The sequence below is a fragment of the Panthera leo genome, chromosome B3 (assembly GCF_018350215.1).
Source record: "Panthera leo isolate Ple1 chromosome B3, P.leo_Ple1_pat1.1, whole genome shotgun sequence".
NCBI classification, from domain to species: domain Eukaryota; kingdom Metazoa; phylum Chordata; class Mammalia; order Carnivora; family Felidae; genus Panthera; species Panthera leo.
The window spans coordinates 37,070,015-37,090,926 of NC_056684.1; the positions used below are offsets into that span (position 1 = coordinate 37,070,015).

The window sequence follows — 20,912 nt, forward strand, 5'->3', positions numbered from 1 at the left end:
CATCATCATCTTCTCTTGCATGAACGCTTAGCAGCCTCCTCAGCGGTCTCCCTGACTCTAGCCTCCATCCAGTGCATCCGCCCCCAGCCACCAGAGGGAGCCTTCAATACGCAGGCCCGACAGTCCTGTCCCTCCCCCTCCCCTGCCCCTGCCCAGCAGTCGTGACTCCTGTCCATTGCAAGGCATGACGCCGAGGCCCTGTAAGAACTGGCCCCACCCATCTCTCCCTCCTCTCCCCACCCCCCACACGACAGCAACACTAAACCACCCATCATTTCCCAAACGCACCACACTGCTTCATGCCTCAGGACCTTTACACAGGCTCATCCTTCCTCCCGACTTCCCTGTCCCTCTGGCCATCCAGCTAACTTGGTCATCCTTCAGACTCTGACCTACTGTCTCTTCCCTGAAGGCTTCTCTGACCAGGTACAGACCAAAATAACTGTTTCCTCCCCTCTGCCTCTCCTATCCCTCCCACAGATCTTTTTTTTTTCTTTGCACATTTCACACTATAATTATTTATTCACACGGTTCTTCCCCATGAGCTGACAGCAGAAGCTGTCTTCCTCATCCTGTATCCCCAGCACCTAAGACCTTGCCCCCCACAGTAAACGTGGACTGGAACTACCCTGTGGGGCGGGTGGGTGTTCTGTGCTACCGGCTCAGTTGAGAGACCCAGGAGGAGCTGAGTTTTGAGCCATGTATTTATTAGAGGAGGCTACTTGGGCAAAAGCACGAGGAACAGCAGGCTGGTGTCTGTGGAAAGGGCAGAGAAGACAAAGCCTGTATCTAGTGTGGTAGAGAGAGGAGCTGGTGTGCTGTGGGGGTGAGAGATGGCCCCCAGCAAAAAGGGCCGCCCACCCACCCCTCCCTGGCTTTCCCTGGCCCAGGTGCCCTTCTGGAATGGCTGCAGCGAGGACGAGCACTGCGTCCCTGACCTCCTGCTGGATGCCCGCAGTGACCTGCCCACAGCCATGTGAGTTGGCCCCTCCCAGCCCCCACCCTGACTCCTTTCCCTCCCTGCTGGTGGATCCGGGGCTCCCGGGGAGCTGGATTATTTCCTGCACATCCTTCTTGCAGGCAGCATGGATCAAACACTGAACTTGGAGCCTGGGTCTAGCCCAGGCTCTGCCTCTCACTCCTGTGTGGCTTCAGGCAAGTCTCTTCCCTCTCTGGGCCTCAGTCAGTTCCTCTGTAAAATGAGAACTACTAGTTATCCTACCTCCTCAAACTTTGTTTTGAAAAAGGAATCCTTTCTTTGGAGCCTCTACTACCAAACAGATAAAAGGTGGAGACGACGACTTGTGGTTCTGTAGCAAAGAAGGGGAAAAAAATAGAAAATGTCCTATTTTAAATTTATGTAATATTTTTTTAAATTTTTTAACGTTTATTTATTTTTGAGACAGAGAGAGACAGAGCATGAACAAGGGAGGGTCAGAGAGAGGGAGACACAGAATCTGAAACAGGCTCCAGGCTCTGAGCTGTCAGCACAGAGCCTGATGCGGGGCTCGAACTCACGGACCGCGAGATCCTGACCTGAGCTGAGGTCGGCCGCTTAACTGACTGAGCCACCCAGGCGCCCTATATTTTCAAATAATTCATGCTCAACTTTTACCCAACTCTGTGATATTTAGGTAGAAGACATATATACCCTGACATACACAATAAATAGAAATAGCAGAAACAAACTTTAGGGAAGGATGAAGAAGCAAATATTCTAACCATCTAGGCTATTAATCAAGATCGTCTTGACATTTGGCTCTGAGCTTCCTGGTCGCCAAAGCCAAAAGGGAAACATGCTGAGTAGAGAAGGGGTATATACTGTTATGCCCAGAATTCGTGATCCCCAAAGACCACCAGGGAGCCGAGTCTGATGCAAAAGCAAAGAGCCTTTATTCGGGCTAGCTCGAGCTCAATCTTCTACCTGCACCGAGATACCCACCTGCAGCAGTGAGATACCAGAGAGAGAGAGCGAGTTTCAAAAGCACAAAGGTTTCATAGGGATCGTGGCCTTAGCCGATTGGCTGGGGAAGGGTCGTGGCCTCAGCCGATTGGCTGGGGAAGGGTCGTGGCCTCAGCCGATTGGCTGCCAACGTGTGGTCCCAGATCAGCAATTATCAACGTCACCTGGAACTTGTTAAAAATGCAAATGTTGGGCCTGGTGGTCACAGACCTACTGAATCAGAAACTCCGGGGGTGGGGCTCAGCAATCTGTGTTTGAACAAGTCTTGCAAGAGATTGTGATGCACTGAAGTTTAAGAACCACCGTGTCTGAGGATCTCTAACATGTTTGGCCTCCGTGTATACAGAACGTTTCTCACTGGTCGCCTATTAACCATTGGCTGTCAGCCTTGCTGTGCTATATAAATACCTAGCACCAAACACCATCCCCAGAGACTCTGATTAATTGGTTTGGGGAGGGGTAAAATGCTCCCGGGTCATTCTAAGCCTGGACAGGGTTGAGGGCTCCTGCCTCTGGCCCCTACCTGAGAGAAGCCCTCCCTCTTCTACTCACACTTTCCACGCCTCACACACTCCCCTTCCTCCCACCTCAGACTTCGGAAGAAAGCATCAATCGGTAAGTTACTTAAGGGGAGGAGGCGTGTTCTGAGGTTTGAGCAGGAACTTCTTTCTGCGGCCATTTCGGGGACGTAGTCACCAGTCAGCCGGCCTAGGTCTGCTCTTTCATATACGTGAGTAGGGAGGCCTAGCCCTGCATTCCCCATTCCATCTGCCTGATCCCCGGTGGTCTCTTTCCCACAGGGAGTACTGCCAGAGGGTGCTGCGGAAGCCTGTGCAGGACTGCTCCACGTACACGCTCACCTTTGACACGGCGGTTTTCATCATAGAGAGCACGCGCCGGCGGGTGGCAGTGGAGGCCATGCTGGAGAACAGGGGCGAGAATGCCTATAGCACAGTCCTAAATATTTCACAGTCAGCAAACCTGCAGTTTGCCAGCTTGATCCAGAAGGTGAGACCTTGGCGACCTGCCTGGCCTTCCTGAGGCTAAGGGCAGAGGCAGGACAGGACGGATCCAGCCAAGGGGCCTGGCTGGCTGCCCGTGAAAACCACCTGGAAGCTTGCGAGCACCTGTGGTCAGACTTCTCCCGGAGAGTCAGACTGATCTGGTCTGAGGTGGGGCCTGCAGCAGTGTGTGCTTTGAAAGCAGCCAGGGGGGTGTGAGTGTGTAGCCAGGGTCGAGAACCACCGGCAGATGAGGGTCTGACCCATTCAGGAATGTGGGGAGGAACGTCCTTGGGCCTGTGTCCTCGGCCCTCATTAGGGCGCGTGCGCGCACACAGACACACACACACACACACACACACACACACACACACACCATACATATGCACACCAGCTCATACACACCCTCTGCCTACAGTCCATCCTTCAGGCTTTCTCAAAAGGGCCCTTCTAACAAGAATCGGAACAGGTTACTCCCCACTTTAAAATTGCCCATCACGCCCAGCTGCTTTCACAACAAATTCCAGACTCTGTTGTGGCATTCAAGGCCCATCCGCTTCCCCATCCATCACCTGCCACCTCTGCGCTCACCCCCACACCCTTAGTCCGACCACCACTGCTGCTTCCCAGCACACCTGCCTTCACACTGAGGCCCTACCCATGTGGTCCCCTGCCTGGACTCCCTCCCTCCTCTGCCTGACAGGCTCCTGTTTCTTCTTGGTTACCATTTTACAGAGAAGGAGACTGAGGCACAGAGAGGTGTTAAGGGGCCCGATCAGGAGCACAGAGCTGCTAAGTGGCAGGGTGGCTTTCCTCACGGCAGAGCACAGTCATGTCGTGCGTTCTCGAGTGCCTTCCCAAAGCGGCAGAAGGCCACGCAAGTCCCTTCAGCCCCACAGAAGTCCCAGGCACAGCCCTGTGTATGCCCCAGGGACATCCAGAGTGCCTGAGTACTAGCCTGCTATAACCCGAATGCCTGCAGGGCATGAGAGAAGTCCCGGAGACGTGGTTATTGAGTAAACCCAGGACACCGCTGTCTTGTGTGGGTGCTGGGGGACCCAGGTCCCATCAGACACAGCCTCTACCCTCGGGGGTCCCAGAGTGTCAATGTAGAGCCCAGAGTGTGGGGTGGGGCAGGCACAGGGGCCCTTCTGTCCTCACCTCCACTGCAAAACCACCACCAGTCGGTCTATCAAGCCCAGGGCTGGGCCCCACCGCCAAGCCCCCCATAGCCCTAAGTGAAGGTGAGGAGGCCATGTGATGGCCTTTCAAAGTCCTGTCCTGCCCAGAGATTTTTGTTTCTGTCTCCATTGGAATATTTAGGGGAAACTGAGCCTGAAACCTACATCCACCTTTCACTGCTTCCCTGGCCCGGACTTTACAGTCTCATAACCCCAGGGGCCAGGAGTCATGGGATTTTGTTTCTGTGGCAAAGGAGGGCTTTGAGAACAGAGGAGAGGCTCCTGGCTCCTTCACAGGATGCCTCCCATCCATCCCCAGCCCGGGAGATGCCCCTGACCCCCCATCATCCAGCCAAGGATAACTCTAGTGGAGGAAACACCCCCTTAGCCAGAAACAAATGTGTTAGTCTGATCACATACATTTTGTACACACGTAGGCAAAAGCATACCAACCTACACCTACATCCAAGGAAACACACACGTTCCTTAGACATACAGCTTAGGGCCCAAGGGTGCAGGGCCCGCAGCAGGTACAAATCATCATCCTAGCAAGCGATTACACCGTTCTGGGAATTGAACTAGGCACTGCATTTATATGCATTGTATCATTGAATGCCCATAGCGACTAAATGAGGTAGGTACTGTCATCCCCATTTCACAGGTAAGCAAAATGAGACCCAAGCAAATGAGCACACAGCCACGCAGCAGCATCGGTCTAGAGCGCTGTGAGTCCCCTCCCTCAGGACCTGTGTTGAGGAGACAGACGCCTGTGCTAGCCCAGTGGGGCCCCAGCTCAGATAGGCTGGGGGGCCCGGTGGTGTTTCCCCTCAAACCCACCGCCACTCCTTTCTCCAGGGCCCCTGTGGTCCCAGCTTCCTTCCAACTGCAGCTTCAGTACAGGCGGTGGGGGCGGCACGGGTGGCCCCCAGACCTGGGTCTCTGGCCCACCTAACTGCTGCCCACGGTGCCCTCCACCCACCTCCAGGACGACTCAGACGGCAGCATCGAGTGCGTGAACGAGGAGAGGAGACTCCACAAGAAAGTCTGCAACGTCAGCTACCCCTTCTTCCGGGCCAAGGCCAAGGTTGAGGCTGGGGGCAGTGTGGGGGCGGGACCAGGCGGGAACTGGGAGGCACTGGGAATGCAAGAGAAATGGAAGTGAACTGAGGGGAGAACAGAGGAGGGAGCAGGATGCCTGAGCATGCTTTTTAGTTTTTTCTCCCAGGAAATGACTCTTAAATGACCTAACTAGCCAGCCCCCCGCAAAAGAACATCCAGGCCCCTTTCACCTAAGGGGGACCCCTACCACTCCCACCCACCACTCTCCCCCCACCTTTTGGCCACTTAACCCCGCTGTCCTGTATCCTAACACAGCTTTTCAGAGTCCAGCCTCTGTCATCCTCCTGTGAGCATGGCAACAGATTGGGAGAAAAGTTAACATTTCGTGAGCACTTACCATGTGCCTAAAAGTGCATGTGGAAAGTGGCTAGGGTGTGTGAGGGGAGAAGCAAGTTCGCCAGGAAGAATCTCCAAGTTCCAGACTCCAGATCGTGTGGCTTTTACCCATCTCCACTGGGCAGTGGGCAGCCACTGAAGGTTCTGGAGCAGGAGAAGATCTGAGACCAGGCTGCCTGTAAAGCAGGAATCAGAGCTTGAGGCAAGAGCTTGCCAGGGAATGGCAGCATGTTTCCAGGGCCCAGGTCTGCAGTGGAAGGAAAGGAGATGGGGCGAGAGGCGGGGGGGGGGGGGGCCATGAGGGCTCCTTGCCAAAGAACCCTCCAACTGGGACACAAGTCACCAGACGCAGTTCCCAGCCACCCCAGCTCCAGCGACTGACCTCTTCCTCGCAGGTGGCTTTCCGCCTAGACTTTGAGTTCAGCAAATCCGTCTTCCTGCACCACCTGGAGATCCGGCTCACCGCTGGCAGGTCAGGGCCTCACCTGCTCCTTCTTCCTCCCACTGCTCCTGGCCCCCATTTGGCCCCTAGCAATAGTCCCTCCCTGCGCCCAATGGGATCCCTTCCAGGCCATACCCCCCTGCCCTGCCCTGGGAACACCCCCGCCCACCCCCTGCCAATCCCCTAGCTTAGGCCAAACTGCTGCTTGCCATGTTGCTGCCATTCTCCAGCCTGGGGCAGCTGGGACACAAATAATAAATAATACCTTCACCTTTATATGGCAATTTCGATAGCAGTTACTTTTAAAGCCCACGGTTACAAAACACCGAACACGTAATGGTCCTCACAGCAGCCCCCGAAGATAAGCAAAGCAGGGGATATCCTCACGGAGTAAAGGGAATAAGGTCTTTTCGGATGGAAAAATGTCAGGGCACCTGGGTGGCTCAGTTGGTTAAGCTTTAGACTTCAGCTCAGGTCATGATCTCACAGTTAGTGAGTTCAAGCCCCGTGTTGAGCTCTCTGCTACCAGCACAGAGCCTGCTTTAGATCCTCTTGTCCTCATCTCTCTCTGCCCCGCCCCAGCTTGTTCTCTCTCTCTCTCTCTCTCTCTCTCTCTCTCTCTCTCTCTCTCTCTCTCTCTCTCTCTCTCTCTCTCTCTCTCTCTCTCTCTCTCAATAAACTTGAAAAATGTCCCAGGGGAAATCCCAGACAGAAAGAACACTGGATAAGGAGTGGGACAGCCAGTGTTCCGCTCCCAGTTGCACTATGTAAACGCTGTGTGTCGTTAGGAAGTTCGTTCAACCTTTCTGAGCCCTCTTTTCTTTTCTTACCTATAACTCGGGAGGTGGGATGGGAATGACTCCTGCTCTGCCCATTTTGAGGGGCTGCAGCCAGCCAGTCCGCTGTGCTGGCTGGGCTGGTAGAAGCGGGTTACTTCCTGACGGCTCGGTGCGGGGGCTCTCCTTGCAGTGACAGTGATGAGGAGGAGAGCACCAAGGAAGACAACACCGCCCTCCTGCGCTCCCACCTCAAATACGAGGCTGATGTCCTTTTCACCAGGTGGGCGGGGCCCCGGGGGCGGGGAGGCCTGAGAGAAGTGAGGCCTAAGATGGGGTACCCCTGGGGGGGCCCTGATGAGGCCAGAGGTCTCAGGGGCCGGGCTCCAGTGCCCAGGGACTGTGAGCCAGAGCCAGGGGTGTCCCTGAGGGGTGGGAGGGTGCAGCCCCCTCATCCGTGGTGGGCGGGTGCTATCAAAATAGCGGAAGGAGGAGACACAGATCTGGCCTCCAGGGAGCTCCCGGCAGGGGCAGGGGAGGAGGGCGAGGGCCGGGGCAGCCAGAGGTGTCCACCCCAAGTTCAGGCAGTGAGTGGGAGCATGATCTGTAGAGAATTTTAAAATAGTAATAAAACCTACTGAAAGCCCATCTGCTTTCCCTGACCATCTTGCACCCGCAACTCTAAACAGCCAAATTGAGAAAACGCTCCCCTTCCTGCTCCCCGCAGGGCAAACTGCTCCCACCGTCCTGTCCGGTCGTCCACTCCCCTCTGGGTGCCACTGGCCCCCAGCCTGTCCTCTGGGAAGCTCCCAGGCGGATGAAGCTGTAATAGCGACCACACAGAAAGCAAGCTCAGGCCCTCCCTCGGCCACTGCTAGAGGCTGGAACGGGGCGTAGTGGGCGAGTTCGTGCTCCAAAGAGGCCAGGCCCCGGGGCAGGGATGTCAAATAATGGCCCTTCTGGTTCATGCCTGTCCCACACAGGAGGACGTTGCTAACTGATCTCAGCGTGCATTCCTCTGAGCCTCAGAATCCTTGCTGACACGGCTCTCCCGATGGACGCAAGAGGAAACCTATTTTTTGTGGTCAAGGAGAGCCAGGCACATGCCCACACCCTCTTTCGTTCAGTTATCCATCTAGCCAACGTTGACTGAGCTCACGGCGGCCCTGTCCTCTGTCCCTGCAGGAGCAGCAGCCTGAGCCACTACGAGGTCAAGCCCAATAGCTCACTGGAGAGGTATGATGGCATCGGGCCTCCCTTCAGCTGCGTTTTCAAGGTAAGAGCCGAGGAGCCCCCGTTTGGGAGGGGAGGAATCTGGAATCATTGCTAGTGCCTGGGGTTCGGCCCAACCCTGTCACCCACTCACTGTGTGATTTTAGGCAAGTTCCTTCCCCTCCCTGGGCCTCGTCCAGAAAATAATGGGGCTGGACTGTGAGCATGTATCAGTGAAGGTTAAGTGCGGCTGCATAGGATTTAAAAAATGTGAAAAAACAGCGGTCTAAATGGGCCAGGGTTCAGTCTCCCCATAAAAGAAGTCTGGAGTTGTCAGCTTCACGAAGTCATTCAGGATCGGGTCTCCCGTCTGGTCCACCATCCTCAACACGCGATTATCAGGCTCTCAAGTTCATCTCAGAGTCCAAGAGAGCTGCAGCTCCAGCCATCACGTTCTCATTCCAGGAAGAAGGAAGGGGAGAAGAGCAGGCCCCTCCCTACTGAAGAAGGTCCTTAGCGATTCTTCACACTTGTAGTTACCTAGGGAGGCGGGGAAACGTGGCGTTTGTCTCCGTGCCGGTCACTGAGGAAGGGGCGAGAAGGAGAATTAGGAGGCAGTTGAGCAGTCTGCAGTGTGGGCCCCCCGGAGCCTCTGAACGCTGCATGAGAGCCGGGGGCAGGCTGACAGCTGGGAACTGCACTTCAGACACACTGGTACCTGGCTGGCTGGTCCAGCAGGGGGTTAGCGGCTGCCCGAAGCCACACAGCTCCTACGTGGTCGTGGCCCCGGCCGTGGGCTGCGACACCCAGTCCTTCTGATTCCAAAGCCCTGCTTGTAATCACTGCTGCTCAGACACCAGAGGTGTCGCGGCTAGAACGTGCGCCGTTAATTAAAGAGTCTCTGTCGTAATAAATTCACAAGTGCTCCCACCGTGCCACCAGCACCAGGCTGCAAAGTCCCCACACCGGGGGAGGCTGAAGATGGAAGTGACCGGGGCGCCTGGGTGGCTCAGTCAGTTAAGCGTCCGACTCTTGATTTCGGCTCAGGTCGTGATCTCACAGTTCGTGAGTTCGAGCCCCCGGGTCGGGCTCTTTGCTGAACGTGTGGAGCCTGCTTGGGATTCTCTCTCTGCCCCTCTGCACACTCTACGCTCTCTCTCAAAAAAAAAAAAAAAAAAAAAAAAAAAAAGAAAGAAAAAGAGAAGAAAGAGAAGAAAAGAAAAACAACGGAAGTGACCTTGCCCTCCAGCCTCATGGCCCCACTGACCTGTCCTCAGCCTCCGGGACCCCGGCCCCTTCAGCGCCCTCACGCCCTCACACAACTTCACCCATGCAGCCCCCACCGTGATTGGGCAGAGCTCCAGAACCTCTACAGTGAAAATGCCAGGGGGCGTGAAGGGGGCCGCTTCCCAGGCCTGGCCGCGGGCCTCTCCCCTACGCAGCTGCTCCTCCGCCCCTCCAGCTGCTGGGGGCTGTGCTGACCCCTCCCCCTCTGGCCACAGATCCAGAACCTGGGCTTCTTCCCCATCCATGGAGTGATGATGAAGATCACCGTCCCCATCGCCACCAGGGGCGGCAACCGCCTGCTGATGCTGAGGGACTTCCTTACCGACCAGGTACGGGCGCCCGGGAACCGGCTTAAAGGAAGGGACCAGTTAGGAGACAGACTTGCCCCCGGTGTGTCCCCGGGTCCTCCGACCTCAGCTGCTCCTCCCGGGACCAGGGCGGGCAGGGCCTTCTCTGGGAAGAGGAGGAGAGAGGGGCGTCTCGGGGTTGCTGAGCCTGCCGGTGCTCGTTGTGAGGCGGGTGTGTGTCCCTCGTGCAGGTGGACACGTCCTGTAACGTCTGGGGAAACGGCACCGAGTACCGGCACGCCCCGACGGAGGAAGACCTGAGTCGTGCCCCACAGCTGGTGAGCGTCCTGGGCGGCTGCTCCTGTCCTTGTCCGGCGGTCGGTCACTAAGAGCGTGTTGAGCGCAATGTGTCCTGCCTCAAGCGGAGAGGAAACGGGATGGAGCGAAGACACTTCTGGCTCTTAATGAGCTCACCATCTCACGGGGGCCATGAGAGTGAATGCCAAAGAAGCCAGGGGACCAGGCTGTGACAGGTGTCAAGAGAGGGGCAGTGGAGGAAAGGAACAGGGGGAGTCGACTGGCATCTATGCCTTAAAGGGCCAGCAGGACACAGATGAGTAGAGGGAAGGGGAAGGAGCCAGACAGGACAACTCCACGGAGGCCAGGACCTACATGGCTGGTAGTGGAGACATTGACCCCACCAGCTGGGCCTCCCTGTCCCCAGAGAAGGCAGGCAGCTCGTGTCACCTCCCAAGGCCCTCCCCCAAACACCTGCTAGTTTCCAGGCTTATGCTCCCAGGCTTGCCACTGTTCCCAGAAACCACTTTCTGAGTGCGCTCTCATTATTCTTCCCCAAAGATCTTAGCTGTTTTAGTTTTATTTCCCCCAAACGAGCGCCTCACAAAGCATTTTTTGGGTGTAGTGTACTTTCCTGAAGACCGGGCCTTGGGGGGGGGGGGTTGAGGTGGCTGCAAGAAGGAGCCTCAAACAAGTTTAACCCAATGAATTCTGATTATTTGACAATTTCTTTGGTTTTTCTGTTACTACCGTATCATTTGCAAATAATAACAGTGTTAAGCTTTCCCATTCAATCCTTATAAATGGCTTTTCTCAGCTTATGGCTCTGGCTAGGACCTCCGGGGCAATGGGAAATAGAAATGACAACAGTCTTGTCTTGATCTTGACTTTTTTTTTTAATTTTTATTAATTTTTCATTATTAAACACGACGCTTATAGTAGGGTTTTTATAAACACCCTTTATTCAGATTCAGGAAGTTTCTTGGGAGATTTTTTTTTTTATATATATACATATCATAAAAGAAGTTGGATTTCCCCAAATGCTTTCTCTGCATCTGTTAACAGCAGTCATACAATTGTTTGCTTTGATCCGTTTGTGTGGTGATGACATTTATAGGTTCCCTAACGTTGAACCAAAGTTCTGCTCCCAGAAGACACCCAGTGCTGCACAACTTCAAGTACAGCATGTGTCATCCTTATCTTGTCGCCCAGCCATCCCCTGGCAGCCGCAGCCCATGTGTCCCCCACCCCCACCTCTCCTTGTCCCCTGTCCTCTGCGCCTCCTCCCCCAGGAACAAACCTCGGGTGAGGGGTGGAGCTCAGCCATCTCTCTGGTGGCCCAAGCCCCTGCTCACATTCTCAGGTCATGGCTGGGCTAGCTGCCTCCCCCGCTCCCCCGGAGCCCGGCCGCTCACCCGGAGACCTACCTCCCTTTGCAGAATCATAGCAACTCTGACGTGGTCTCCATCAGCTGCAACGTGAGGCTGGCCCCTAACCAGGAAATCCATTTCCATCTGCTGGGGAATCTGTGGCTGAGGTCCCTAAAAGCAGTAAGTAGAGGGACGCCTGGGTGGCTCGGTCACTTGAGCATCTGACTCTTGATTTCAGCTCAGGCCATGATCCCGGGGTTGTGGGATAAAGCCCCGTGTCGGGCTCCGTGCTCAGCATGGAGCCTACTTGAGATTCTCTCTCTCTCTCTCTCTCTCTCTCTCTCTCTCTCTCTCTGCCCCTCTCCCCTGCCCGCTCTCTATATATATATAAAAATAAATTAAAAGCAGAAAGTAGAGCACCTGGGCTAGACTCCAAGGAATAAGGGGAAGGGGGTGGGTGCTGGGGAGTCTCCCACCCAGGGAGGGGCCAGCTTCTGACAAGGCCTTTGATTATACAGCTCAAGTACAAGTTGATGAAGATCACGGTCAATGCAGCCTTGCACAGACAGTTCCACAGTCCCTTCATCTTCCGCGAGGAGGATCCCAGCCGTCAGGTGAGCCCCCTGGAGACCCTGCAGACCTGAGCTTGAGCGGGGCCAGCTGGGGAAGGGGTCGTCCCTTCCCCTAGAGTTTCCTATACCCTCCACTCGTGTGCGCCTGCAGGAGAGAGAAGGACCCATCTGCCGGCAGTTAGCACAGCATCAGAAAAGAGGGGAAAAGCAAGATCAGTAGGACTTTAGGGGCGAAAGTAGGGAGGGAGCCGGAAGCAAGCATTCGCCCAGTGCCTGGGGGCGGCAGGCTGTAGACCACAGTAGTCCCACGAAAGCAGAGAAAGAAGGGGGACCTGTACGTTCTGCACTAGAGGAAAGAACTGGAGCCCAGGCCCGCCTGCCCTGACAAGGCTCATTGATTGACTCCACCGGCTGTGACGCTGGGTCTCGGGCCGGCTGGCAGCCTAGAATGAACATCCCACCCCTCTCCTCCCCATCCATTAGCACCTCAAATCTAAGGAACGCACATGACATGCTTCAGAAGTCTGGTGCGAACCGAATTGGTAAGACCGAGGAATGCAAGATATCTCTGTATTAGGACTCTTTTTGAATTAGATAAAACCAGATTGTCACAGACCAGACTGCCTCGAATCAGGGCCTCAGGAAGGGGGGTGAGGCTTCCTGCAATGCTCTCCTGAGAAAACGAGAAGTTGGGCCTTGAAGAAAAGCCCAATCCTATGGAGAGACGGGCATCCTGGGCGTGGGACACTGCTGCCCTCCACTGGCCACGTCCCCGAACCGTGGCCTGGGTTCCTGCACCAGATGCAGAGTTAACCCCAGCCCCACCCCCGGGAGATGCTGGAGAGCAAAAGAGGCACGGTCAGGAGGACAGACGTTCATAAACAAGGTAGGGAGCTGCCAGGCAGAGGGGTAGCAGGTGCCAAAACCTAGAAGCAGCATTCAGGGGACCCACCTAAGGAGTTTTATCTGTTCATTCATCCGGCATTTGTTGGGTGTTCCTCCTATGACCCAAGCCCCCCGGGGATACAGAGATGAATTAAGCAGACCTGGGGACCAGGATAACAAAGCCATGGCTACAATGTGGGGGTGAGCACAGGGGCTGGGCTTGGGGGGCAGTCAGAGCAAGGGATGTCCGGGGAAAGCTTTCTGGAGCCAGGTCCACTTGAACTGAAGCTTAAGAGAGATGTTGGAATTCTGCAGTCAGCCAAGGGAAGAGGCATTGTACAGGCACCCCCACCCCCCCCCCACACACACACACAACCCCTGTCTCTACACCAGTTCATCTTTTAAATGAATTCTCGTTCTCCTTCAACTCCCACTGCCCCCCTCCCCCACAAATCCCTCTTGTATTTATTTTTATTTTTTTAGAGAGGGATGGGAGACGTACAGGGAGAGAGAGAGAATCTTAAGCAGGCTCCACGCTCGGCACAGGCCCAACACAGGGCTCCATCCCATGACCCTGGGATGGTGACCTGAGCCGAAATCAAGAGTCGGATGCTCCACAGACTGAGCCACCCAAGTGTTCCCCCCCACCAAAAAAAATCTTTCTTATACTCTGTGGATGCCTCGCTTCTCTTTTAGAAACCCAGCAACCCAGAATGTAAGCCCCTGTTGGCCTGGCTGTGTGCCAGGTGCCGGGGGTGGGAAGGCAGAGAAGGTCCCAGCCTTTGCGGAAGGACAGAGAACATAGAAGGGACCTGCTGTTTGTTGAGCCCTAAACGCTGCACCAGGCACTGTCACAGACACTTTGCACGTTTCCTTGCTCACTCAGAGCACTGTGAGGTACTCCCCACCTCCATTTTTCAGACACGGAAACTCAGGCTGGGTGAGATAAGGCAGAGAGTTGAACAGGGAGTCAGTGGCCGAGCCAGGACTCCCCCCTGCTGCAGGGGTTTGTTCATGCAGCCATTCGGCATGTGGACCGAGCTCCTGCTCTGTCCCAGGCACTGAAAATAGAACAGCGAACAAAACAGATACTGTCCTGCTCCCCAGGGGCTGACATTCTAGATGGGAAGAAGGGCAAGACACGTGAGTATATCAGTGTCAAATGGTGATACGTTCTGCCCCGAAAAATGCAGGCACCTAAAGGTGGAGACGCGGGGCGGGGCGGGGTGGAGGGGGCTTCTATTTTATACAAGGAGATTGGGAAAAGCCTCCTCGATAAACTAACATCAGAAACTATGAAGAAGAGGGGTGTCGCATGGCTACTCGGGGGGGAAAGCACTGCCGGAAAGGGAGGGACAGCAATACAAAGGCCTCCGGTGGACGTGTGCTGGCATGCTGGAGGGCCAGGTAGCTGCAGGCTTGGAGCAGAGAGAGCAACGGGGTGGGGCAGGAGGTGAGGCCAGCGAGATGAGCAGCACCAGAGAGGGTGAGGCCTGGCAGGCGCACGCGAGGACTCTTCTTTTCCACCCTGCGTGGGGGGCTGGAGCAGAGCAGAGAATAAATATGCCTTCGTCAGGCTGCCATGCTGAGGACAGACTGCAGAGGGCGAGGCCGGAGGGGGGAGGCAGTTAGCCGGCTCCTGCAGCCTCCAGGGGGACACAGGGGGCTCAGTCCAAGCAGGTAGCCCTGGAGGCGGGACTCCCACATTCTGGGCGCTTCAAAGGTAGGCCAGACAGACTTTGCTGGAGTCCATGTGGATGCAAAGGTAGGAGTCAGTGACGAGTACAAGGCTTCTGGCCTGAGCGACAGCGAGGAAGGACCATTTGCTTTCATGGGAAAGGCGGGGATGGAACAGGGTTGAGGGTACAGAGTGGGATCAAGAGTTTGGACACCTGTTAAAGATGCCAAGCAGGCCAGGAAGACAGGAGGATAGGAGTGTGGAGAGTCCCGGTAGAAGGGAGAAACGTGACGGCAGTCCGCGTATAGGTTTTTAACGTTTATTTATTTTTTGAGACAGAGAGAGACAGAGCATGAACAGGGGAGGGTCAGAGAGAGGGAGACACAGAATCCGAAGCAGGCTCCAGGCTCCGAGCTGTCAGCACAGAGCCCGACGCGGGGCTCGAACTCAGGGACTGTGAGATCATGACCTGAGCCGAAGTCGGCCGCTCAACCGACTGAGCCACCCAGGCGCCCCCAGCGTACAGGTTTTAAAGCCTCACAATGGAGCGAGTTTGCCCAGGGCTGTGTTATGCTTTCCATGGCCCTGAGCACTTTTACCTTCGGAGACCCTTCCTCCTTAGAAATAATTTAAATTAGGAGCGCCTGGGTGGCTCAGTCGGTTAAGCATCTGACTCTTGGTTTGGGCTTAGGTCACGATCTCACAGTTTGTGAGTTCGAGCCCCACATCAGGCTCTGTGCTGATGGCATGGAGCCTGCTCGGGATTCTCTGTCTCCCTCTCTCTCCGCCCCTCCCTTGCTTGCTCTCTACCTCTCTCCCTCTCTCAAGAATAAACATTCAAAAATAATAATTTAAATTATTATTTTATGACAAATATATATAAAGACATATAAGCCAGGCAAGAGATTATATTTGTTTTTCCCTCGAATTTTAAAAGAAATTAGAACATTTTCATGGGCCCCTAAAAGCACTAAGGGCCCTGAGCTCCCTGTGCCTACTGGGTAAGACGGTGCTGAGCTCACCAGGAAATGACTGTAGATAAGGAAGAGGTCCCAGGACAGAGCCATGGAACATGGCACAGAACCCAAGGCCAAAGGCGGAAAGTTTCAAAGAGGAGGCAAGATCACCTGGGTCATTTAACTCAGGTGTCCTTTGTGCAAGGGCTGGGTCCTCTGAGGCCTCCGCAGGCTGGGTGCCACCCATGCCTCCAGCAGATCCCACTGGGCACTAGCCATCGCCTGCCCCCTGGGCCCCAGGACGGTAATGCTGTTGACCTGGCGCACCCCTCCCCTTACAGATCACGTTTGAGATCTCCAAGCAAGAAGACTCACAGATCCCCATCTGGATCATCGTTGGCAGCACGCTGGGGGGCCTCCTGCTGCTGGCCCTGCTTGTCCTGGCACTCTGGAAGGTGAGGCCCCAGCAGGGTGGTGGTGGAGAGCAGCATCCTGGCTGGTCGGCCCAGGCCGGCTTGGATTGGTGGCGGGGGGGGGGCCTGCGGGCTCTGTGGGCAGCCCTCGCGTTCTCCTCCCCGTGGGAGCTGGCACACACCCGGCCTCCTCCCCAGAACGTGCCTCCTGCTACCTAAGCACCCACATCTCACCACAGCAGGCAGATTGGCTAAGGCCTCCAGAGGGCCCTCAGTCCGTGGCTCTGACCCTTTGGTGGGTTCCTTTGAGAACCTGACGGGAGCTCGGTCTTCTCTTCGCGGAAGCAGCAGCAAGTACACAACCACAAAATTTCTCCAACAGTCAGGCGGTTAACAAGCCCCCAAACCCCTCTCTGTCACTGAGCCTCAGGTGAAGAACCCCTGGTCTCAACCTTCTGTTACAGATGAGCCGAGGGAGGCCCAGAGAGGGGTGTTGACCAGGGCAGGGTCACACAGCATGACTTCTTGCCTCCCGACCCCGGCTCCGTCCACTCCACTGCAATCCCCCCTCACCAATTACGTGGCCCATTGCGTCGCCCACCAAGGGAGTTCTGCTGGGCTGGGGTGGGGGCTGGCACTCAGTGTTAGCTGGGGTATTTGGGGAAGCCTTCAACAGGAAGAAGTCTTAGGAGCGTTAGTGGGGGGAAAGCAGGTGGGAGAGACAGGCCTTGTCCTCCCTGCCTACCCCTGAGACTTCTCCCTTTGCCCCCCCACAGCTCGGCTTCTTTAAAAGTGCCAAGCGCAGGAGGGAACCTGGCCTGGACCCCACCCCCAAAGTGCTGGAGTGAGGCTCAGAGGAGGCTGCGAGTTGATGGGGGCCAGGACGCCAGTCCAGGCAGTGTACAGGCCCAGGCCCGTGGCCCGCTGAGCTGGGGTGGAGAAGACGCCAGCTCGCTTTGCATTGACCTCATCTCCTGAGAGACCAAGCCTGCACCCTCTGAAAGGAACTCAAGCCAGTTTTAAGAGGGACTGCTCTACTGGGAGGCTGAGACACCTCCAACACAGATCCCTGGTGATTTAAAGGGACCCCTCCCAAGGCACACCAAAGCCTCCCCTGGGCTCTGTGGGGGCATTTGCTGCCCCCGCCACTAGGTGCTAGGAATTCATAACTGTCCCATCCTCAGAAGAAACCGGCAGAGGAAGAAGGCGATGCAAACCCATTCTTCACACTCCAGGCCTCAAGTCCCAGCAGGACCCAGTGGGGCAGCAGATCTGAATCCTGTGCTGTCCTCCCACCCCCCACACCCCGCCCCGGCGCTGCCCAAGGCTCTCAAGTCCCACTCACCCCTTCCCCAGGCAGGAGAGCTGCCCCTGAATGAACCCCCGCAGCCAAGGGCTTGGTGGTGACAGCTGCTGGACAGGGATGAAGAAAGACCCTGGGGCATGGAGACTGTGATGGACAGGCAGCTGGGACACAGAATACGGGGCGCCCACCCCAAGATGGGGAGGCAGGCGGGCCCTCCACCCCCCGCACACACCCCTCGGTGGCTTTTGTTCCTCGTACCCCGCAGGAGCCTGCAGTCGGCACACTCCCTGGGTCCCCCGTACCTACTTGGTCTTCCCGCCTGCCTGCCCTGAGCGCGGCACAACTCCAGGCCCGGCAGTGGGGTGGCAGGAGGGTGAATGCCCCCCCCCCCACACACACACAAACACAGCCTCCCGTCCCCCCTTTCCGCCCACTGCCCCCCCACCCCTTGTGCACAAGAGAAGGGCTCAGCCAGCGCTGCTAGAATGCACTCTGGTGCTCTCTGGAATGCACTGGTTAAAGCCGGTGCAGGGACACCCAAGTCTGTGGAACCTCGGTGGCAAATATCTGATCCTGATCCGCTGGCCCATGGGACAAGTGGTACCACCAATGATGGCGCCTTGAGGACAATAGGCACGCCCGGTGCCCAGCGAGTAATTTATGCCTTAATCTTGTTTTGAGATAGAAATGAAAGGGGGATGCATCAAAGGCATCTGTCCCCCTGTCCCATAGTACGACCTTTACTGTCGTAAATATTTTTTAAAACTATAAAAAAAAAAATACAGTGATTGAAAACAACCAAGGTGCTTGCTGTCTCCCATTCTGTGGGCAGGGCTTATCCCGGGGAGCCAGCGTCTTTTCTCTGAAGGAAAGGAGGTGGCTGGGGGGGCCCCTGCTTTCTTCCCATTGTCTCTAAATATTTGGAAGGGGCTTGTCCACCATTTGGTCCCTACGACATCCCCTCCAAATGGCTGCCTGATCTGGGATGGACATCTCCAGGGATGGAACACTTCCTCCCGCCCAAGACCACCAGCTCCCCCTTCACCCATTTGGATGGTTGAAGTCCACAAGTCACTGTAGCTTCCAGTCCTTAGTCCCGGCTCCTCCCTCTCTGGCCTCCCAGACTTCTCCAGGCTAGCGTTTCAGTGCTGACCTCATACTCCGGAACTTCTTCACCTTTACACACAGGCTGCTCTTCAACCAAGTGGGCTCCCTTCCAATCTTGTGCCATTGGAGTCCCAAGAGGCCAGAGGTAGAAACTTACAAATTATTTGATCTTGTTCCCCCATGGATGAGGACACTCTGAACCAGAGCAGTTAAGAGATAGCCCTAGGATCCCCAGCAAAACCCACACTCATTTTAGGACTGCGGTCTCTCAAGTAGGATAGTCATTACAGCCCAGCCGGGGGCGGGGGGGGGGGGGGGGGGGGGGGATTACTAAAGGAGCAGAAGGCATTAATACAAAGTAACTATGGGAATATTTTTTCTCAAATGGTGACCCCCAAATCAGAAGGCCCCATTTAGAGTCAAGTTTCGCTGGAGTCTTGCCCTCATGAATGGAGCACCTGACTCAAGGATGCTCCATGAACCCACACTCACACGTATGCCATGCCGTGTGATTTAGACCGAGTCTTCTGTCTGGTACCATCAACTCTGAGAGAATGCTTTCACGTGAAACCTGCCTTTTAGAGACTGGCATTCACCTTTAAAAAGTTGCTATGTGCGGCCACGCTGCAGGCCAAACAAAACGTATCTGCAGGTCAGACGCAACCCAGAAGTGGCCAAATGGGAACCTCCGGCCCATCCCAAATGGGAACCTCCACCTTTATCCCCAGGGCTCCGCGGCCCCTCCACGCCCCTCCCCGGCCCTACATCAAGAACAACTAACTGGTCAAAAGGCGGAACTTTGTAACTTCAAGGCCTTCAGCCATCCCCTCCCGTGTCTCTCTCGTCTGTTTCTCTTATCAATCCTTTCTGAATTTACCTGCTGTGGGGTATAAATGATCAAGACAGGCCTTACAGAATTCCTGGTAGGGCCACAGAGATGCATTTAACAGGGAGCAAACTCACGCTACAGCGGTTCTCTGGCCTGAGGAGCTCTAAAAGATGTCTATGCAAGGGTCCACCGCAGGGATTCACATGTAATTGACTGGGAGAGGGGCCAGGGCATCAGTTTTGTTGTTTTAGAGTTCCTCTGGTGACAGATGTGCCGGGCTGAGGTCAACAGGCAGGTGAATATATAGGCTGGAAAACAAATAAGGGGTTAACACACATAGGTGCCCTTCCATTATGAGCACTGGGGACTATGCTGTCGTTCATAATATTCAAGTTAACCTGACTCCAGCCTAGAGTTGGGAAGACTTTCTTGTTCCAGCAAGTCTCTGGAGAGGGATCTGCTACAGACTTCACCCAGTTCTCCTGGGTCTCCAGAGCCCCGAGGGGACTCTGGGAGAAGTTGAACACATCTGCTATTGTCTGGAGGAGAGACGGAGAGCAGTCTCCGAAGCAGTTTTGGCATTTAGTGGCAAGCAGCCCAAAATGCAACTGCAGATCAACATAAAATTCATATTGTGGTTCACAGATGGATATTATTAGCAATGCTCGATTCCGTAGTTAAGAATATTTATGATGGAGCTAAGGGCTGAACTCCGAGTGCTGACATAAAGTGGAACCAAGTTAAAAATGGTTCCGTCTTTTAAAAGCTTTATCAGCATCCTAGATGCTACTCTAAACAAGCTGCTTTGACTTTCAGGTGGCCACGGGATACTTGCGTAAGCAAGCCTATAGCAAAAGAGTGCATAGGAGAAAAACACATGGGTCAAGGTCTCTTATAAACCAAACACCAACAGAAGATGGTTTTAGAATTCGGTCCACGGATTCTCAGGATTTCCTAAGTTCTAGGCTCTCAGAGAGGAGAAACACAGGAGTTGTGAAGTGAATCCTGGGCGATGTTCTATGAGGTCTCACTGCTGCTCTAACATGTGGGGGGGAGGCAGGCTCTCAGAAAAGATGCGGAAACTGAGGTGCAGGGCTTGGGTAGACAAGAAAGGCCTCAAGCCCTGTGCCATCACCGCCCAGTGCTCTGCAGGGAAGCGGCCATCAATTCTGGTGTCCCTCGGTTCTAGCCGGCCACTTCTTTCTGGCATCAGATGGTGTGGACATGTAAGCTTGGAGGGCAAACCGTGCCTGCTAGAGCAGATCATCTATCCAGAGCTGAGCTTCTCAGAGTGGGATTCCACGGCCGCCCTGATCAGAACCACAGAGCAAGTTCTACCCCAGACCTCACGGATCCAATTTCTGTCAGGTAATGCTAAGCACATTAAATTTATAGAACCAGCAATCCAGAGCCACAATGTTCTCTAGACGTCATTGTCAGTTTCTTAAACAGTGGAGCCTTCCTCAGCTGCCCTTGGGTCACACGATAGCTACCAGGTGGAAGGGGCAAAGTGTGAACACAAACACAGCAGAGAGGGGACAATAAAAGCGGAAGGGCTTTCCACAGAAGGTATGGAACTGGCCTTTCCTAGAGGTCTTTAAAAGACAAGTTGCTGTCTCCATCAGCATTTAGCATTTAACACTTAGCATCAGTGCTCTCCTGGAATACAAAACTAGACTTCTAGACTTCAGCCAGTCCCCCGGATTCAAGCCCCAGGGTGCCAAGCAGCCTGTAAGAGAAACATCCAGCTTAATCGTGCTCTTTTTCCTGCATGACTCACTGCAACCACACCTCACCCCGTACAGGAAGTGGCCAGGTCTCTCCAACCACCAGATATGCCTTGGGTGACTTAACTTAATACAGCTATTAGTGGGGAGTGGTCTCCTGTTTTCATT

General features: G+C 55.0%; 1 protein-coding gene across 1 annotated transcript in view; it reads left to right on the forward strand.

The window, feature by feature from the left end:
• Positions 1-17,466, forward strand: part of ITGA11 (integrin subunit alpha 11) — a 90,436-nt gene extending 72,970 nt beyond the window's left edge. Inside the window, exons 18-29 of the mRNA XM_042941572.1 lie at positions 891-976; positions 2,764-2,971; positions 5,131-5,229; positions 5,996-6,072; positions 7,012-7,101; positions 8,004-8,094; positions 9,533-9,646; positions 9,856-9,942; positions 11,341-11,451; positions 11,790-11,885; positions 15,704-15,817; positions 16,552-17,466. Coding sequence (XP_042797506.1) covers positions 891-976; positions 2,764-2,971; positions 5,131-5,229; positions 5,996-6,072; positions 7,012-7,101; positions 8,004-8,094; positions 9,533-9,646; positions 9,856-9,942; positions 11,341-11,451; positions 11,790-11,885; positions 15,704-15,817; positions 16,552-16,623 — 1,245 coding nt within the window. The 3' untranslated portion in view covers positions 16,624-17,466. The remainder of the gene's footprint in view (positions 1-890; positions 977-2,763; positions 2,972-5,130; positions 5,230-5,995; positions 6,073-7,011; positions 7,102-8,003; positions 8,095-9,532; positions 9,647-9,855; positions 9,943-11,340; positions 11,452-11,789; positions 11,886-15,703; positions 15,818-16,551) is intronic.
• The last annotated feature ends 3,446 nt before the right edge of the window (positions 17,467-20,912 follow it).